The sequence below is a fragment of the Vigna unguiculata genome, chromosome 5 (assembly GCF_004118075.2).
Source record: "Vigna unguiculata cultivar IT97K-499-35 chromosome 5, ASM411807v1, whole genome shotgun sequence".
Lineage (NCBI taxonomy): Eukaryota > Viridiplantae > Streptophyta > Magnoliopsida > Fabales > Fabaceae > Vigna > Vigna unguiculata.
In genome coordinates, this window is record NC_040283.1 from 2,396,095 (window position 1) to 2,411,558 (window position 15,464).

Below are 15,464 nucleotides of genomic sequence, written 5' to 3' on the forward strand. Positions count from 1 at the left end.
TATTCCATGGAGCAACATAGGTCATGGTAATTTGTGCATGCAAAGTGCACTAATACAAACTTAAAATGAAGTACTTTATTTTTATTATAACACCGAACTTCTTTACTTTGGTTGTAACTTGTTTTATGTTAGGTGCCATTTGCTGTAACAAATTATTCCCACCGAAATTGCTCTTCTCAGAATAAAATTTCAATCTGTCAACAATATTAAAACATTCTGTATATTAAATATTTAATTCATATACACAACTATAGTGAAATTTATTTTTTTCACAGACAATTAAATATTGTTTAGTGTTTATGCAAAGAAGTTTAACATTAATATATTTCTAGGTAGACATAAATGTCTAAATTTTTCAAAAAGAAACCAAGAATCTGAAACACATGAAAGATGAAAAGAAAAAAAAATGATTATATATAGTAATTTGTGATATGAGGGAAGAAGATGTTCAATGTTTGGTGTCAAATCTTTCTACGTGGATCCACATTTTTCTTTTGGTCACCATCCAATCTAACCTTTTTATGCCACTTGAAGACATGTCCTCTTCTTGGTGCAAATTTAGTCAAAAAAACAATACCACGATTGAGCAAAGAAATCCATGTTAACCAGAAAATCACACCTCTTATTGGAATCATGTTAGAGCCGTGATCATCTCGTACTTCTACGTAGAATATCAATCATCAAACTCTACTCAACAACGATAACTTCTTACACAGTTTCAACTCCACTGTACATGTGGTTTTACTCACTAATAATTTCATACGCAAACAAGACAAAATTGATTTATATATGTTACTTGATTAAAACTATTATTTTTCTCTCTCATTTCTCATTAAAGATAAATTTTCAATTATGTATGTCTTACTATTATAAGTGATTGTGCAAAAATAAAGATATTGTTACCTAAATGTGAGTATAAACACCACATTTTGTATATATGAGAAAGTTGAACACCATATAAGAATGAAAACCCATAAATTCATTGTTTTAAGGTTTTGAGTAGAAAATGATCGGTCCCTTGTGTGGTTTAGACTCAAGTCTCATTAGTATTATATTTCTCTAATAAACTTTCTCTTTGAGGATCTGTCAGTAATATTAGTTGATGGTTAGTCTTGGTGACTAGCACATACAAGTACATTATGTACATTAGGGTTCCTATGTCGAAAGTCTTCTTACTAAATAGTTCAAGTTAGTGTATTCCTTTAAAATAAACAATAGTACAATTTGTGGTTAGGAATACTTCCGTTTGAGGGGGAATATATCTATGTGGAAGAGATTCACTCTTTGACAGATATGACAAAATTGAACATCATATTAATAATAAAGACACATCAATCTGTCTCAGTTTTAATGTTTTAGTTTAAAAATGATATCAATATTTTATGTGATTTGAGCTCATGTCTTATTTGTATCTTCCTAATGACCTCTTTTTAAAGATCCATAAGATATTAAAAAAAATAATAAGAAGATAGAAAACAAATGTTAAATATTGTCCATGAAGAATTTGTGCGAAAGTATCCTAGGATTTGCATGGATTGTGTGTCTAATTCAATTAATATGGATGGGAGAATACTAAACACGAAGAAGGAAACTCAGAAAAAAGAAAATAATAAAAGGAGAAGTGTTTCTTTCCGGTGATACATGGTTTGGCCTGAGATCCAGTACTATGGTTTCCTTAACAAGCAATACTTATTGATTTGTGATTGAAGTGTTTTGAAGAGGGAATAGTATTGAACATATTTTACAAATAAAACTAAGGAGAAACATATAAAAGAAAAAACAATACTAAGAAGAAAGTGACAGTTTTTATAATAGGATGGCATGGCATTATTCACCTCATCTTCATCGAATGACTTTGATTGGCTACCATCTTTTGTACGGTTAATGTCCAATGTTCAGTCGGTGTACAGGGACCAAACCCTTTCTTCTTTCTTCAATTTCTTTAAGGTTTCTAATTTTCACGATTTTAAGGATAAAAATCTACTTCAAACAGTCTTCATCTGTTTAAGGGTTTTGCCCCTAAAACTTTTCATGTTCTCACCATGATATACGCTAGCAAATTTCTTTTCCTCTGATACCAGGAAGAAAATAAACTTATTACAGTTTCCTAGTGAACTTATTGTTTCTTCTCAGTTTACATAGAAAAAAGAAGAAGAAGAGAGCAATAAAGAAGTTATATATGAACATAAAGACAAAAATACCCTTGTTTATTACATAGTTATTTTGTTATTAGAGATATTATTGTTTATTATATCATATATTTTATTACACTTTTTTATCTTAAGTGATAAGGTTATTAAAAAACAGTAAGATAATAAAATTGGTCCAAATTAAAATTTGTGTTCTGTAATAGTGAAGCTTTTATGATAGCAGCCAGTAAGAAATAGAAATTTTGGGTTAGTTATGTAAAAGTAAAAAAATATTATAAATGATTGTTACAACTTATGATTGAAAAACATTATAAAAATCTTTTACAACATTATCGCGTGCATTATTTTCTTATTCTAAAACATAGACACTGTAATTTTGATGTTCTTTTTCGATCGTTTTCTGTACTTTTTGCATGGATTTTCCCTTGTTTCTTTTCGTTTTTGTTTTTTTAGAACAAACTAACAGGTTTTATGTAATATTATTAATAAAAACTATTTTAACTTTTAAACATTACTCACAATTTCTCTTCAAAACATGTTTTTTTTTTTCTAAAAAAAAATTGGCAAAATACGGAAGAATTGATCCAATAGTCATGTACTGTATGACACAAAAACTAATTCATTGGTTATTATATCATTATCTAAAGCGAAAGACAAGTGTTAAGTGGTGTTCTTAAGTAGGAAATCAGAAGTAGAATTATTTTTATTTTTATTAAAATACATAAAAATACGATTATGATTTTGTAAACTGTTTTTTTTAATAATTTCAAATAAAAAAAATCTCTTACAGTTTTTAATTAGTGCCCCTCAAAATTCCTTCGTGTGTGCATCCTATCAAGTCTCAACCATGCAAATTTTTGTAATGAACAAGAAGGCCAAAACTGAATAGTTAATCGAGAACCATTTTTGAAAAGTAAAAATCAAATTCCTTTATCTCAACCATGCAAAATTTTCGTAATCTACAATGAGCCAAAAATCGAATAGTAAAGGGTAATCAGTAACCATCTTTAAAAAATTATATGTTAATTCAGCCAGACGTGATTAGCAGAAAACTAAGTACTTATCTATGTAGCTACACATGCAGAATCTTTTGCTCACAAATCACATAATTGAGATAAAAATCATCAGTCATGGATGTATCAATGTTCCTTTCTTGGGACATAACAAGTTTCGTGATGAACTTCATGTTGGTTAAGATATAAATGGCAAGGTTTATCTTTCATTGATTATGACTTATGTGTTGTTACATGTAAATACTTAATAGGTAGATTTGTCTATGAAACATAATACATAAATGAGTGTAATAATCGTCTCACAAGTTACTTGTATAAGTTTGAATTAAACGCAAATTCATTTGTTAAAGAATATATACGTTCTAATCCTTTAATTTATTTTTCTCTTCGTATTTCTTTATTTTTTTCATGAACATGATTGAGATGGATCTGATTGTAATCACAACACTGAATAATCCAAAAGACGAAGAACACAGTTGAATGATTCTTTAGGAATTACAGTGGCACGAGAAGAAATTTGAAATTGCAACGTGGACAAGTTTAAAGTTATCTATAAAGCAATATTTGATTGACTGAAATTGAACCATTCTAGTTTTGTAAGAAACTAACAATTTTTCAGAAAGACAAGTTACTATTTTTTTTTTCTTGACGAGTTTCTGATTTTATTTTGTCAAAAGGCTAATTCGAAAAAGGGATAATACAATTATTGTTGATCTCCATGATATACAAATTCGTAATCACCACCAACTATATATCAACCCATCACATGACAATATTAAAATTTATCATCTAACTTTTAACATAATTAGTTACACAAGATCAAAACTATTGACAAAGTTAAATAATCCTGACACTTTGTTATAATTAAGAGTGAACACTAATACCTCAGAAAATAAAGTCAAAATCAAAGTAGCAATAATGTTATTCCTCTGGGTTACATAATTCAAAAGAAAAAAAAAAAACATTTTTCCATCCAATGGTAACCCAAATCCAACAAAACCTTATACAAAAAGAAGTGTGGCTGAGTAAATAGTTTACTGTTATATACTTCATTGAACAATCATCAATCAACATCCTTCCAACCGACCCTTCCTTTCTTTCTTTCTTCTCTTACTTCTATAAAGGTAACAAAGGTTTCTGGCTTAAAATCTGTATTTTTTATACACAAATCATTGAAGGTTGCTAATGTCTGTTGAGTTGAGTTGTGCACTCCCCTGACATCCCTTCCAAAAGGCAACTCCTTTTTTCCACCCCTATAATCTTCAATCCATTTTCTTTTTTCTTCGGGTCTTCACTTTTCAATTTTTTAATCTTCAAGGCCTACAATAGGGGATGCCACTAGGCCATAGAGTGGCGGTTTTTTTTCTATGTAGCTATTCTTGTTATGCGCAAATGGTAGCTCAAGGACCTATATATATGTGTATGTTGGTGCACTTCTCGTGACTTCAACTGAAGCAGGCTGTTGCTATCTTCAAGTCTCTTCTTGAAGACACCAATGGCTTTGTTCATGGCAATTCTTGGCGTTGTTGTGTTTGTGCTCTGTTTTTGCTCTGTTCTCTTGAAGTGGAATGGTGTTAGATACAGGAGGAAAGGCTTGCCTCCTGGCGCAATGGGTTGGCCAGTTTTTGGGGAGACAACCGAGTTTCTTAAGCAAGGTCCAAACTTCATGAAGAACAAGAGGGCAAGGTAACTTCATATGTGCTTGTTTCCTCGTAGTTATGTCTTGTTCGGTTCTTTTGGAGTGAGCATGATTTGTTGCATATTTTAGCCTCTCTCTTTTTTTCTTTTTTTTTTCGTTCAGAGCTGTTTCATCAGCATCCCCTGCATGACACTGTGATTTGTCACAGTAATTAAGGATATGGCATGTACTGGGCCTGGCATCTTGCATTTTCATGAGGAACAGCTTGTGGCTGTTCATTCATGAAGTGGTTTAAGAGATGCCGATGAACGTTGTTTCAGAGTAAAATCAATGAACTACTACTTGCGTTGTAGTTCTGGGAGTGAAGAGAAGAGGAAAGTGGGGTGGGGTTATAAGGCATAGACGTGAAGATCCAGGGAAAGATAAACTCTCACTGTCCCTAATGAATGGCACTCACATCATCAACGTGTGAAATGAAAAAAGGAGACATTGGATATGCACAACAAGTTTTTTTTTTTTTTTTTGTATAGTTGTTTTTGTAGAGCAAAGAGAGATGTATAATTGATGTGATGGAGATATGGAAAAAAAAGAAGATTTTGGAGATTGTTAAAAAAAAGTGTAATAGGAATAGCACGAAAAAAAACATACCTGTTGGACAAAACATGATCTTAGTAATATTTTTCCTCAAACTAGTTAAACTGGGTGAGGTAAATACTATTCATTCTTGTACTTTTGGTCTTTTACCTAATTGGTTGTGATTACAACTTTATTTTTTCCTTCTGTTTTGTGAATGGCAGGTATGGCAGTTTTTTCAAATCTCACATTCTGGGGTGTCCTACCATTGTATCCATGGATCCGGAGCTGAATAGATTCATACTGATGAATGAAGCAAAAGGGCTTGTTCCTGGGTACCCACAATCCATGTTAGATATCTTAGGCACACGCAATATTGCAGCTGTTCATGGCTCCACTCACAAGTACATGAGAGGGGCACTGCTTTCAATTATTAGCCCCACCTTGATCAGGGATCAGCTTTTGCCAAAAATTGATGAGTTCATGAGAACCCACTTGATTGATTGGGATAACAAAGTCATAAACATCCAGGAGAAAACTAAAGAGGTTTGTTTCACCATCGATTCAAAACTGAATACACTACTTCACTATTTAACACCAAAAGTTATCAGAATTTTTTCAAGTACTAATTCTCAAATATTTGGAACAGATGGCTTTTCTCTCTTCCCTGAAGCAGATTGCTGGTATGGAATCCAGCTCAATAGCTCAACCCTTCATGACAGAGTTCTTTAAACTAGTTTTGGGAACACTCTCTTTGCCTATTAACCTTCCTGGCACAAATTATCGCGGTGGATTGCAGGTATTGTCCTTCATCTTTAACCATTGGTGCTTTATATTGCTCCTGTTTGATTTCACATTGAATTTATCTAAAATTTACAGACAGCTAATGATGTTTTTGGTTTGGTGTATGTTTTTGTGTTTGGTCTCAGGTTAAGAAAGATATATATAATAACATGGTTCAAATTTACCTGAGTTGAAAATTGAAACAACTTCTGTAAAGCATCCAATGAAAAACAATACTGAATTTTATCATTAAATCATTTTGAAAATAAAACAATTTCTTTATGTAAATCAAACTTAATCAGAAGTTATGTACAGATTCACATTTACAAATATATAAGAACATTGAGTTATCACATTGCACTGTATTTCGTTGATTATACATTGATATGTGTATGTGTTGTAGGCAAGGAAAAGTATCATCGGCATTCTGAGTCAGTTGCTGGAGGAAAGGACAGCATCCCAAGAATCCCACGTGGACATGCTGGGTTGCTTGATGAATAGAGATGAAAACCGATACAAACTAACTGACGAGGAAATCATTGATCTAGTTATTACAATTATGTATTCTGGTTATGAAACTGTTTCAACAACATCGATGATGGCAGTGAAGTATCTCCATGACCATCCCAAAGTTCTTGAAGAAATCAGAGTGAGTGCAAAGATTCTCATGTTCTCTAGGTATGTTGTTTTCGCTTTATTATACTCTGCCCTCACTGTGATAACACTGAATGCAGAAAGAGCACTTTGCCATAAGGGAAAGGAAAAAGCCAGAGGATCCAATTGACTGTAATGATCTCAAGTCAATGAGGTTTACTCGTGCGGTGAGATGCTGCTATCTTTATCTTTTCATTTATTGTTATTGTTTGATCTGTCTTTTTTGTTTTTCTTTTCAGTAACCGTGTTGAATTGAATGAATCTTTGATCACGATATTTATGTTGTTTGCCATCTCTGCCCTTTGCAGGTGATTTTCGAGACCTCGAGATTAGCAACAATAGTTAACGGGGTTCTAAGAAAAACAACTCACGACATGGAACTAAACGGTGGGTTATGTAGCATGTCTCAAGCTTTTTGTTGTATACTTAGGTTTATGGGCTCAAGAAGCTGTTTTTGACTTTCGGGGTCTTATTTCAGCAACTTTTTCTGCTTCAACAAAACTTCTTAGAAAGCACCCGGAGAATAGATTTATCCCTAGGATAATGTAATTGTACACATGGTATTACCTAAGAGATAACCACTTTAAACTTTTTAATGTTTTAGTCTCAGTGAAATCAAGAACGAGACCATTACAAAAAAATTGTTACTTTACTGCAATGAAGAGACTTATTGGAGTATTTTGTGGTTGTTTTCAGGGTATCTGATTCCTAAAGGGTGGAGGATATATGTATATACGAGAGAGATAAATTATGATCCATTTCTGTATCATGATCCACTAACCTTCAATCCATGGAGATGGCTGGTTTGTAACACAACCTATACCTTTTTTCTTTGTGATGAAAAAGCAGCATAATTAATGAGGAACTGGAAAATGCAGGGTAACAGTCTGGAGTCACAAAGCCACTTCTTGATTTTTGGAGGGGGAACGAGACAATGTCCAGGGAAGGAGTTAGGGATAGCAGAAATTTCCACTTTCTTGCACTACTTTGTAACTAGATACAGGTGAGGGAATTTATCTCTTTACCTAATCAGCATCCATCACATCCAAATTCGTTTGTTTGATGATGTTACTGATGGTACACATTAATGAAACAATGGTTTGTCTGTTTTGATAAACACACATGTGATATTTAATGTTGATTGCAGGTGGGAAGAGGTAGGAGGAGATAAACTAATGAAGTTTCCTAGAGTTGTGGCACCAAATGGACTGCACATAAGGGTCTCATCTTTCACTAGCTAGGCTTTTGCGCATGTACAGTACTGAGATATAGGAAATAGTAGGGTTCTTTTGTATGATAATATGCTCTAACAACTAGAGAAATCAATCAAAATTAGCTTCTTTCCATTCTTGTTTTTCTTCTTTCTTGAATTTATAAGGGGCAATGAACAAATCTGGGGGCGTTTAGGCCTGAGTTGTCAGAACTCAGGCCTAGCCCATGCTTAATTAGTAAAACTTTGAGAGTATACGATTTGTGGATCAGAGTATGTAACATGGTTTGGTCAAAGCTAGAGGCTAGTGTACCACACTCTAAGATGCTCCTTTCCCTTTCAATTTCAAATGTTGCACACTTGGTCAACATGGGCTAGGCCCTATAAACTATTGGGCTCGCCTTTCAAAGCTAGGACTCAGTTTCAGCCCGACTAATATTCTGCCATACTTCAATTCAACCCAAACGTCGCTTTCATACGAAAAAAAATATACTAAAGAAACTGAAATAATGAGAAATGGGATGTGAATAAGCATGTTGAGAAGTTTAGTTCGGTGGGAAAAGAACGAGTTTTTGTATAGAAGTGTGTGGTTCGTGGAAAAGCTTTCGCACGGTTCAGAGAACAAAGCTCGTGAAAGTATGTTCGGTTTGCTACCATTTGTAAGTCACGTGAATATGTTCTAGAAATATTTATTTGAATTTTTTTTTTTATGAAAAAAAATTGGTTCCAGAAATTGTAGAAAGCTTGTTTCAGAATCGTTTCAGAACAAAGATACTCCCCGGAAATCACATTTGCAAAATGTAAAATGGCATTTTAAAAACTTATAGGGGTGCAAGAAGAAAAAGCCATACTATCGTTCTTTTAAGCTTTTCTGTATTGACTCATTACACTTTGGACTATTGGGTTTTCAAGTCTACAAAATTGGGCTTTATCTTAAACCTAAAAAAGGAAAAAGAAGGTGGTGACCATTTTGCCTTTCTTTTCACCCCTCTCACTTGTTTATATTGCCGAAATTATTTTTTCAAATATTTTTATATTAAATCATAATTTGGTCTTCATTTAATTCTTGGTCAACCAATTGGCTTATCCTATTTTCTTTTTCACAATTCTAGACCTCATAATTAATAAAATTCACAATTTTACAAAATCAGTATTTTTTTTTAAGTGTGTTGTTATGGAAGTTAAAGGCTTGACCCTGTGTTTCTCACTTAACCTAAATTCTTCGACCCCAAAAGAGAGAACTTATCAGTGTGCTTGTGAATGTGACATTTTCAAAGTAAATGGCAAAACGTTGACCAAAAAACTGAAAGGGTTGGTGAGTGACCTAATCATGGTGCCATCTAGACTTAAAAATTGCCTAACCCAGTAAATGGATGATCAATGTGGTTTGTGCCCCATTCACGACGTAAAAGCAGATGCATTTTCCACCAATTCTGCCTAATATTATGTTAACCTAACATTCTCAAGAAAACAAAGGAAAATATCAAATAACAATAAATCACAAACTAGTACACAATATGAGCATATCTAAAAACAAAATTGAAATAATGTTTTATCATTTTGCGAGAAATTAAGAAATGACAACATTTTTATATTAATCAATCCAAATATATTTCTTGCATCACCATTCATGCACACAAATTTCCACAAATAAGCAAAGTCGCCTTTCTTTTTCGTTTTGAAAGCAAAGAAACTTCCCTAATTGCACGCATACGCATCTCAATTCCCCTTTTCCGCCTCTCTCTCCGCATCAAAAGACACCACACAAAAATTGAACCCACAAGTTATGGCATAAAGAATAAGAAAAATATATTATATCTTACAAAGTTAAGTTACTTTATTACAATCATTAAACACGATAATCAGCTAGTTCAAACTTCTATATTGACCTTCACATGTTCTTTCTTCATGCATAAAACTCATAAAACAACGTAAAATTGTGAAGTTTGTTAAAGACAAATAAACTTAACAAGTTATGTACTAAATGCTTTTCTTTACTTTTGGACTACAATCATGATTTTAGAGCTAAAATATAAAAATAAAAAATTACTCTTTTTTAATAAGAGAGATAACAGTGGACAAAATAGTGTCACTCATGTACGTTGATTACTTTTAGATTTTTCTTTTTTTTGCCTGAATTTGAACAAAATTAATTATATTTTGTAATTGAAGAATTCAAGAGTTGAGAATAGTCTTAGCAGCGTGAGAAGGGGGTTGGCAGAATCATCACAAACCATTTTGACCATTAGTGTAAATTGAATGGGAAAAGAAAAGAAAAGAAAATGAAAGTACTAATTCCACAGAAATCACTTTCAAAAGTGGGTCTTTTTGTAACTACTAATTTGACCAAGACATCACCATAAGATTCTTCTTTAGTTAGAAATTGACATTTTTTTGATCCATTAAAAGGCATTGATTTTTCTTACCCCCTTTATTCATTCTACCTAAATATCAATTTGAGTCACTGAAAGAAAGAGTAGGGTGACTTTTCTTCGTACAAGAATTCCATAAAAGAGCACAAAGCAACCCATACATCTCATAAACAAAACAAAAAAATATATTTAATAATTAGAGAATCGTATATTCAGTTTCCTTTATTTTAATATAAGTTTGCTCTTGGTGAGTGTATATTTCAAGTATGTGTTATTGGTCAAATATAATTGACATAATCAGATATTGTCTTCAACAGAGGATAGAAAAAAAAATTAAGAAAATATCATTAACAAAATCAGGGATTCAGATACTAAAAAAAATTAAACTTTTTGAATTTATTTCTTAATCAGGATTATTTTTATTTATAAATTTCACGATGTAATGTGAATAAAATAAAATTCTAGATTTAGTTAACAACTTAAGGCAAACACACACCAACAACGTTTGAAGTTGAAGGAGTCCTCTCACGTTAAACATTCAGACACGTCTATTTGAAAGCTCCCAAACTCGTGCCGAAAACAGTGGATTGGCACGTGCCACTCGTCTATATCATAGTCCTTTACGAACTCCCTCTTTCCCTCTGCATCTTCAAACAAACGCACACATAACATAACTCTGTGTTTGTGAAAAACTCACACCACCCTGTGTTCAGTTTCCAATCGAGTGCCATGGCAACACCAACACCAGCTTTGAAAGATGAGCTCGACATCGTGATCCCCACCATCAGGAACCTGGATTTCTTGGAGATGTGGAGGCCATTCTTTCAGCCTTACCATCTCATTATTGTGCAAGATGGTGACCCTTCAAAGACCATAAAGGTCCCTCAAGGGTTCGACTATGAGCTCTACAACCGCAATGACATCAATAGGATTCTTGGTCCCAAGGCCAATTGCATCTCCTTCAAGGACTCTGCGTGCCGTTGCTTTGGCTACATGGTCTCCAAGAAGAAATACATCTACACCATTGATGATGACTGCTTTGTGAGTTTTATTTTATTTTATTTTATTTTATTTTCTCTCAATCTCATCACATCACCCATTTGTTGGGATCTCGTTGGTTTTTGCATTCTGACTTTGGTTTTGGCTAGATCTTGACATGGTTTGCTTTGCAAGGTTGATCTCTTCCTTAGCCGTGTAAAATTTGGATCTTTTTGTTATGCTGGTTGTTAATGTTGTTGTTTGCAAGTGTAATTGATGGTGCTGCTTCTGCTTTTTCTGGCCATTGCATGGATCGGATATTTCCTTTTGGCTTTATGATCTGTTTGAAACAGAATGTCGGCTTTCTTACAATGTAGCTAGTGATTTTTGAATCTCTGGAGTTGGGTCTAATGGAAATGATTAGTCTCTGGCAATGTGATGTAATGAAATTTGATTTGTCATCGGAAGAGTTGCCTACGTTAAGGATGTGTTATTCTTTTACTGTAAAGCTTTGATGTTGGTCCACGATGTAATCGTGTTTTGTCACCTGTTTTGATCTCCTTAACCAATGTTGGAGTGAAATTCGAAATTATGGCTAGCTTTACTGTCTGCATTTGGTTAATAATGACATGATATATATGTAATCATGTGCATATGATGGAATCCTGAGGTGCCCTCCAGCTATATGTGTTAATGCCGACATTTGTTTGATATATTTATATATTTTGTCAGGCATCCTCTTCATTTGAAAATTTAGGGTTTATCATTTTTTGTTGTGATTTAGGTTGCCACCAATCCATCTGGACAACAGATTAATGCACTTGAGCAGCATATAAAAAATCTTCTCTGTCCATCCACACCTTTCTTTTTCAACACTCTCTATGAACCTTACCGAGAAGGTGCAGACTTTGTTCGCGGTTACCCTTTCAGTCTCCGGGAAGGTGTGCCAACTGCAGTTTCTCATGGTCTCTGGCTCAACATCCCAGACTACGATGCTCCTACTCAGCTTGTGAAGCCTCTTGAGAGGAACACCAGGTACTTCTTCTATCTACCCTTGTGACCTTTTGAAAAATTAAAACTTGTGAGTGTGTTTGATTGTGAATAATGTGATATTCTTATTAGGTACGTGGATGCTGTTATGACCATACCAAAGGGCACTTTGTTTCCCATGTGTGGAATGAACCTGGCCTTTGATCGCGATCTCATAGGACCAGCAATGTACTTTGGTCTCATGGGTGATGGCCAGCCTATTGGACGCTACGATGACATGTGGGCTGGTTGGTGCTGCAAGGTACCAAATCTTTGTAATCAATTGATAGTTTCATTTGTATGAATATCATTGCATGAAAAGAACTGAGATATTTTGATGAATGATTGTTTAGGTAATCTGTGATCACTTGGGATTGGGAATCAAGACTGGTTTGCCTTATATCTATCACAGCAAGGCCAGCAACCCATTTGTGAACCTGAGGAAAGAGTACAAAGGCATATTCTGGCAAGAAGACATTATCCCATTTTTCCAGAGCATTGTTCTGCCAAAAGAAGCTACCACTGTTCAGAAGTGCTACATTGTGCTTGCCAAGCTAGTCAAGGAAAAGCTTTCCAAGGTAGATCCTTACTTTGACAAGTTGGCAGATGCCATGGTCACTTGGATTGAAGCTTGGGATGAACTTAACCCTGCTGGAGCATCACTGGCCAATGGCAAAAAATGAATCAGCTTTGGTTAACTGCATAACAGCCACAAAACTTGCAACTCAAATTAATTATACTGTATTATTTTGTCTAGTATGTATTTTCAACTTAGCTGTTATTTCTCTTAAAATTTGCAGCACTATTAGCTGTAAGTCTATCAGTAACTTTTGGTTTGAGCTTTTAGAAATAAGAAGCACATGTTATAGGGTGTTCTTTTCTTTTGATTATTGTTTGAAGGTTAGAGATCGGATGGACAGATATTGATGTATACCTTGTTTAATACTGAGTATAGATCCATAGTGATCAATTTTTAACCGATGAGATCAGAGCTTTGGATTTTTCTTTGATACTTTATCTGCCACTTCAATACTGTCCTAACATCTATACCAATTTGAAATTGAAAAACATCAAAATCTATCAGGACTATGTGTTAGGATCGAGTGTTTATCACTAAACCAAAAGCTATTTCCATTAGTCAGGCGCGATTCTTTTTACTTAAGAGTGTAACAGCCCAAACATCATGATTCGATTGTGACTTGACCCACTTGACTTCTCTATAAAACTCTTAGACCTTAGTTTTGATGTCAATTGTTAGGAACAAGACAATATGATGAACAACTAAATTCAATTGAATGAGAACTTACAATCACTCAGAAGCACTGCTGGAAACTTGAACCTAGAAGTTCCTTACACAAGCAACCGCAATTTGCAAAATGAATGTCAATCAATTTGAAATTTATATCTGGTTGAAAACGATTTTGTTCTTGTATGTTACATGCACAAGCTAAAGGAAAAGATAAAAGAATGATTATACAAGTAAACTTTCATGCTACATTCACATCAAAAGTCAAAATCCCGCATTAGTGTGGCTGCCATACGAACATGGACATCACCATACATTTGGACGCTTCTAGATAATGGTTTTCATATGAAAGTTGTTACTGAAGCTGCAGAGCTGTTTTATTCTGGTTCTTTTTATTGGGTGGATACAACTTTGTAATTCCTTAAAATGTTGCTTCATTATTCGGTTAGCCATGGAAATTATTGCTTCAGGTAAATTGTGGTGGTCATGTTTGTACTTACTAACTGGTAAATTCATAAATTTTGTAATTCATTATTTCGGTTTCGCGTTTATACTGTAACAACTATCAATTTCATTGAAACAATTGTGTGTAACCTATAAAGTTAACCTGGGTATTTTTTTTACATCCTATAAAAATATCTGCTCGTGCAGAATGTAAATTTTACATTCCAAATAAATACCCATTCAAAACGGAAGGACTTCAATCTACCAGTATTAACTTTAATTGTTTTTTCAATTAATTACTTGTCTCAATATTTATATCATGTATATTTTTTATGGAAGTCTACAAATTGGAGAGTTTTAATTACATCACTTTTGGCTTATACAACTACAAGAATTCTTAATTTCGAATGCTAAGTTCTTAAAAGATTAAAGTTTTCAACCACAAATCTTTTTGTTTCATTCATATTCTAAAATAGGATATAAATGAATTGAATTATGGAGATGTCTATCAAGAGATCAACGACAATAGTATTTCACAAGTAGAAGGATTGTTTTTCTTATATGAATATGGTGGTACCGGAAAAACATTTCTGTGGAGAATTTTATCGGTTGTTATTAGATTATGGGAAAGATTATTTTGAATATAGCTTTCCCGAATTTTCTAGAACAAACTTTACAAAAGACATACAATACCTTTTCCGAATAAGCATCTAACCAAATCTACCATTTTACACTTTCTCTCTTCTTCTTCCTTCTCCGTAAGAGTATAATAGCAATGCCAGTATGGAAGTACACTTAGTAATCATGGGAATGCAAGATGGAAAAGCCCTGTACTGCTTAATGCCCAAGCCCATTAACGATCCATAGACTACCATACCTTTTCTCTTTTGGATTCAATGTCCATTAAATCATACAAATCCCAACAAACAAAAATAGATAATTCTGCATGCAGTCAATCTTTGGAAATAAAAGTTTCAGATGACATTGTTATCGAACACCAGCATACACTAAACTGGAGAAAGAGAAAATAGTTACCAAGGTCTTTCAGGGGAATAAATACTACTAAAAAAACAATTTTTCTTTTTGAAATTTTTTTCTTAGAAAATACTTTGTTAATTTTATTATGAACAATGGTTTGAAATAATTTACTACCATTTTTACACAAAAAATTTTAAAATTTTTTTTTGTAAAAATACTTGCAAACTTTATAAAAAATAATTATCTGTTAATTAAAATTTATAGAAAAAATAATAAAAAAAAAAGTCTTTTATTACAAAATATTATAACAAATTTGTAAGAAAAATTCAACAAAAAATTAAAAGTTCTAGTAGTGAAAGCAACCATTAAAACATCAACTACGTTGGAAATTCTAA

The 15,464-nt window shown here is 33.3% G+C and overlaps 2 protein-coding genes across 2 annotated transcripts; both read left to right on the forward strand.

Moving 5' to 3' along the window:
• The first annotated feature begins 4,218 nt into the window (after positions 1–4,218).
• Positions 4,219–8,293, forward strand: LOC114183716 (cytochrome P450 85A). Its single transcript, XM_028070831.1, has 9 exons — positions 4,219–4,849; positions 5,600–5,921; positions 6,025–6,174; positions 6,562–6,807; positions 6,893–6,979; positions 7,121–7,199; positions 7,509–7,615; positions 7,691–7,815; positions 7,960–8,293. The coding sequence occupies exons 1-9, from the start codon at positions 4,659–4,661 to the stop codon at positions 8,051–8,053; spliced, it is 1,401 nt and encodes a 466-aa protein (XP_027926632.1). The 5' UTR covers positions 4,219–4,658; the 3' UTR covers positions 8,054–8,293.
• Positions 8,294–11,020: 2,727 nt separating this feature from the next.
• LOC114183077 (UDP-arabinopyranose mutase 1) lies at positions 11,021–13,402 on the forward strand. The gene is made up of 4 exons (XM_028069924.1): positions 11,021–11,435; positions 12,157–12,407; positions 12,495–12,663; positions 12,755–13,402. Exons 1-4 carry the CDS (start codon positions 11,124–11,126, stop codon positions 13,082–13,084), a joined length of 1,062 nt encoding a protein of 353 aa, XP_027925725.1. The 5' UTR covers positions 11,021–11,123; the 3' UTR covers positions 13,085–13,402.
• Positions 13,403–15,464: the final 2,062 nt, after the last annotated feature.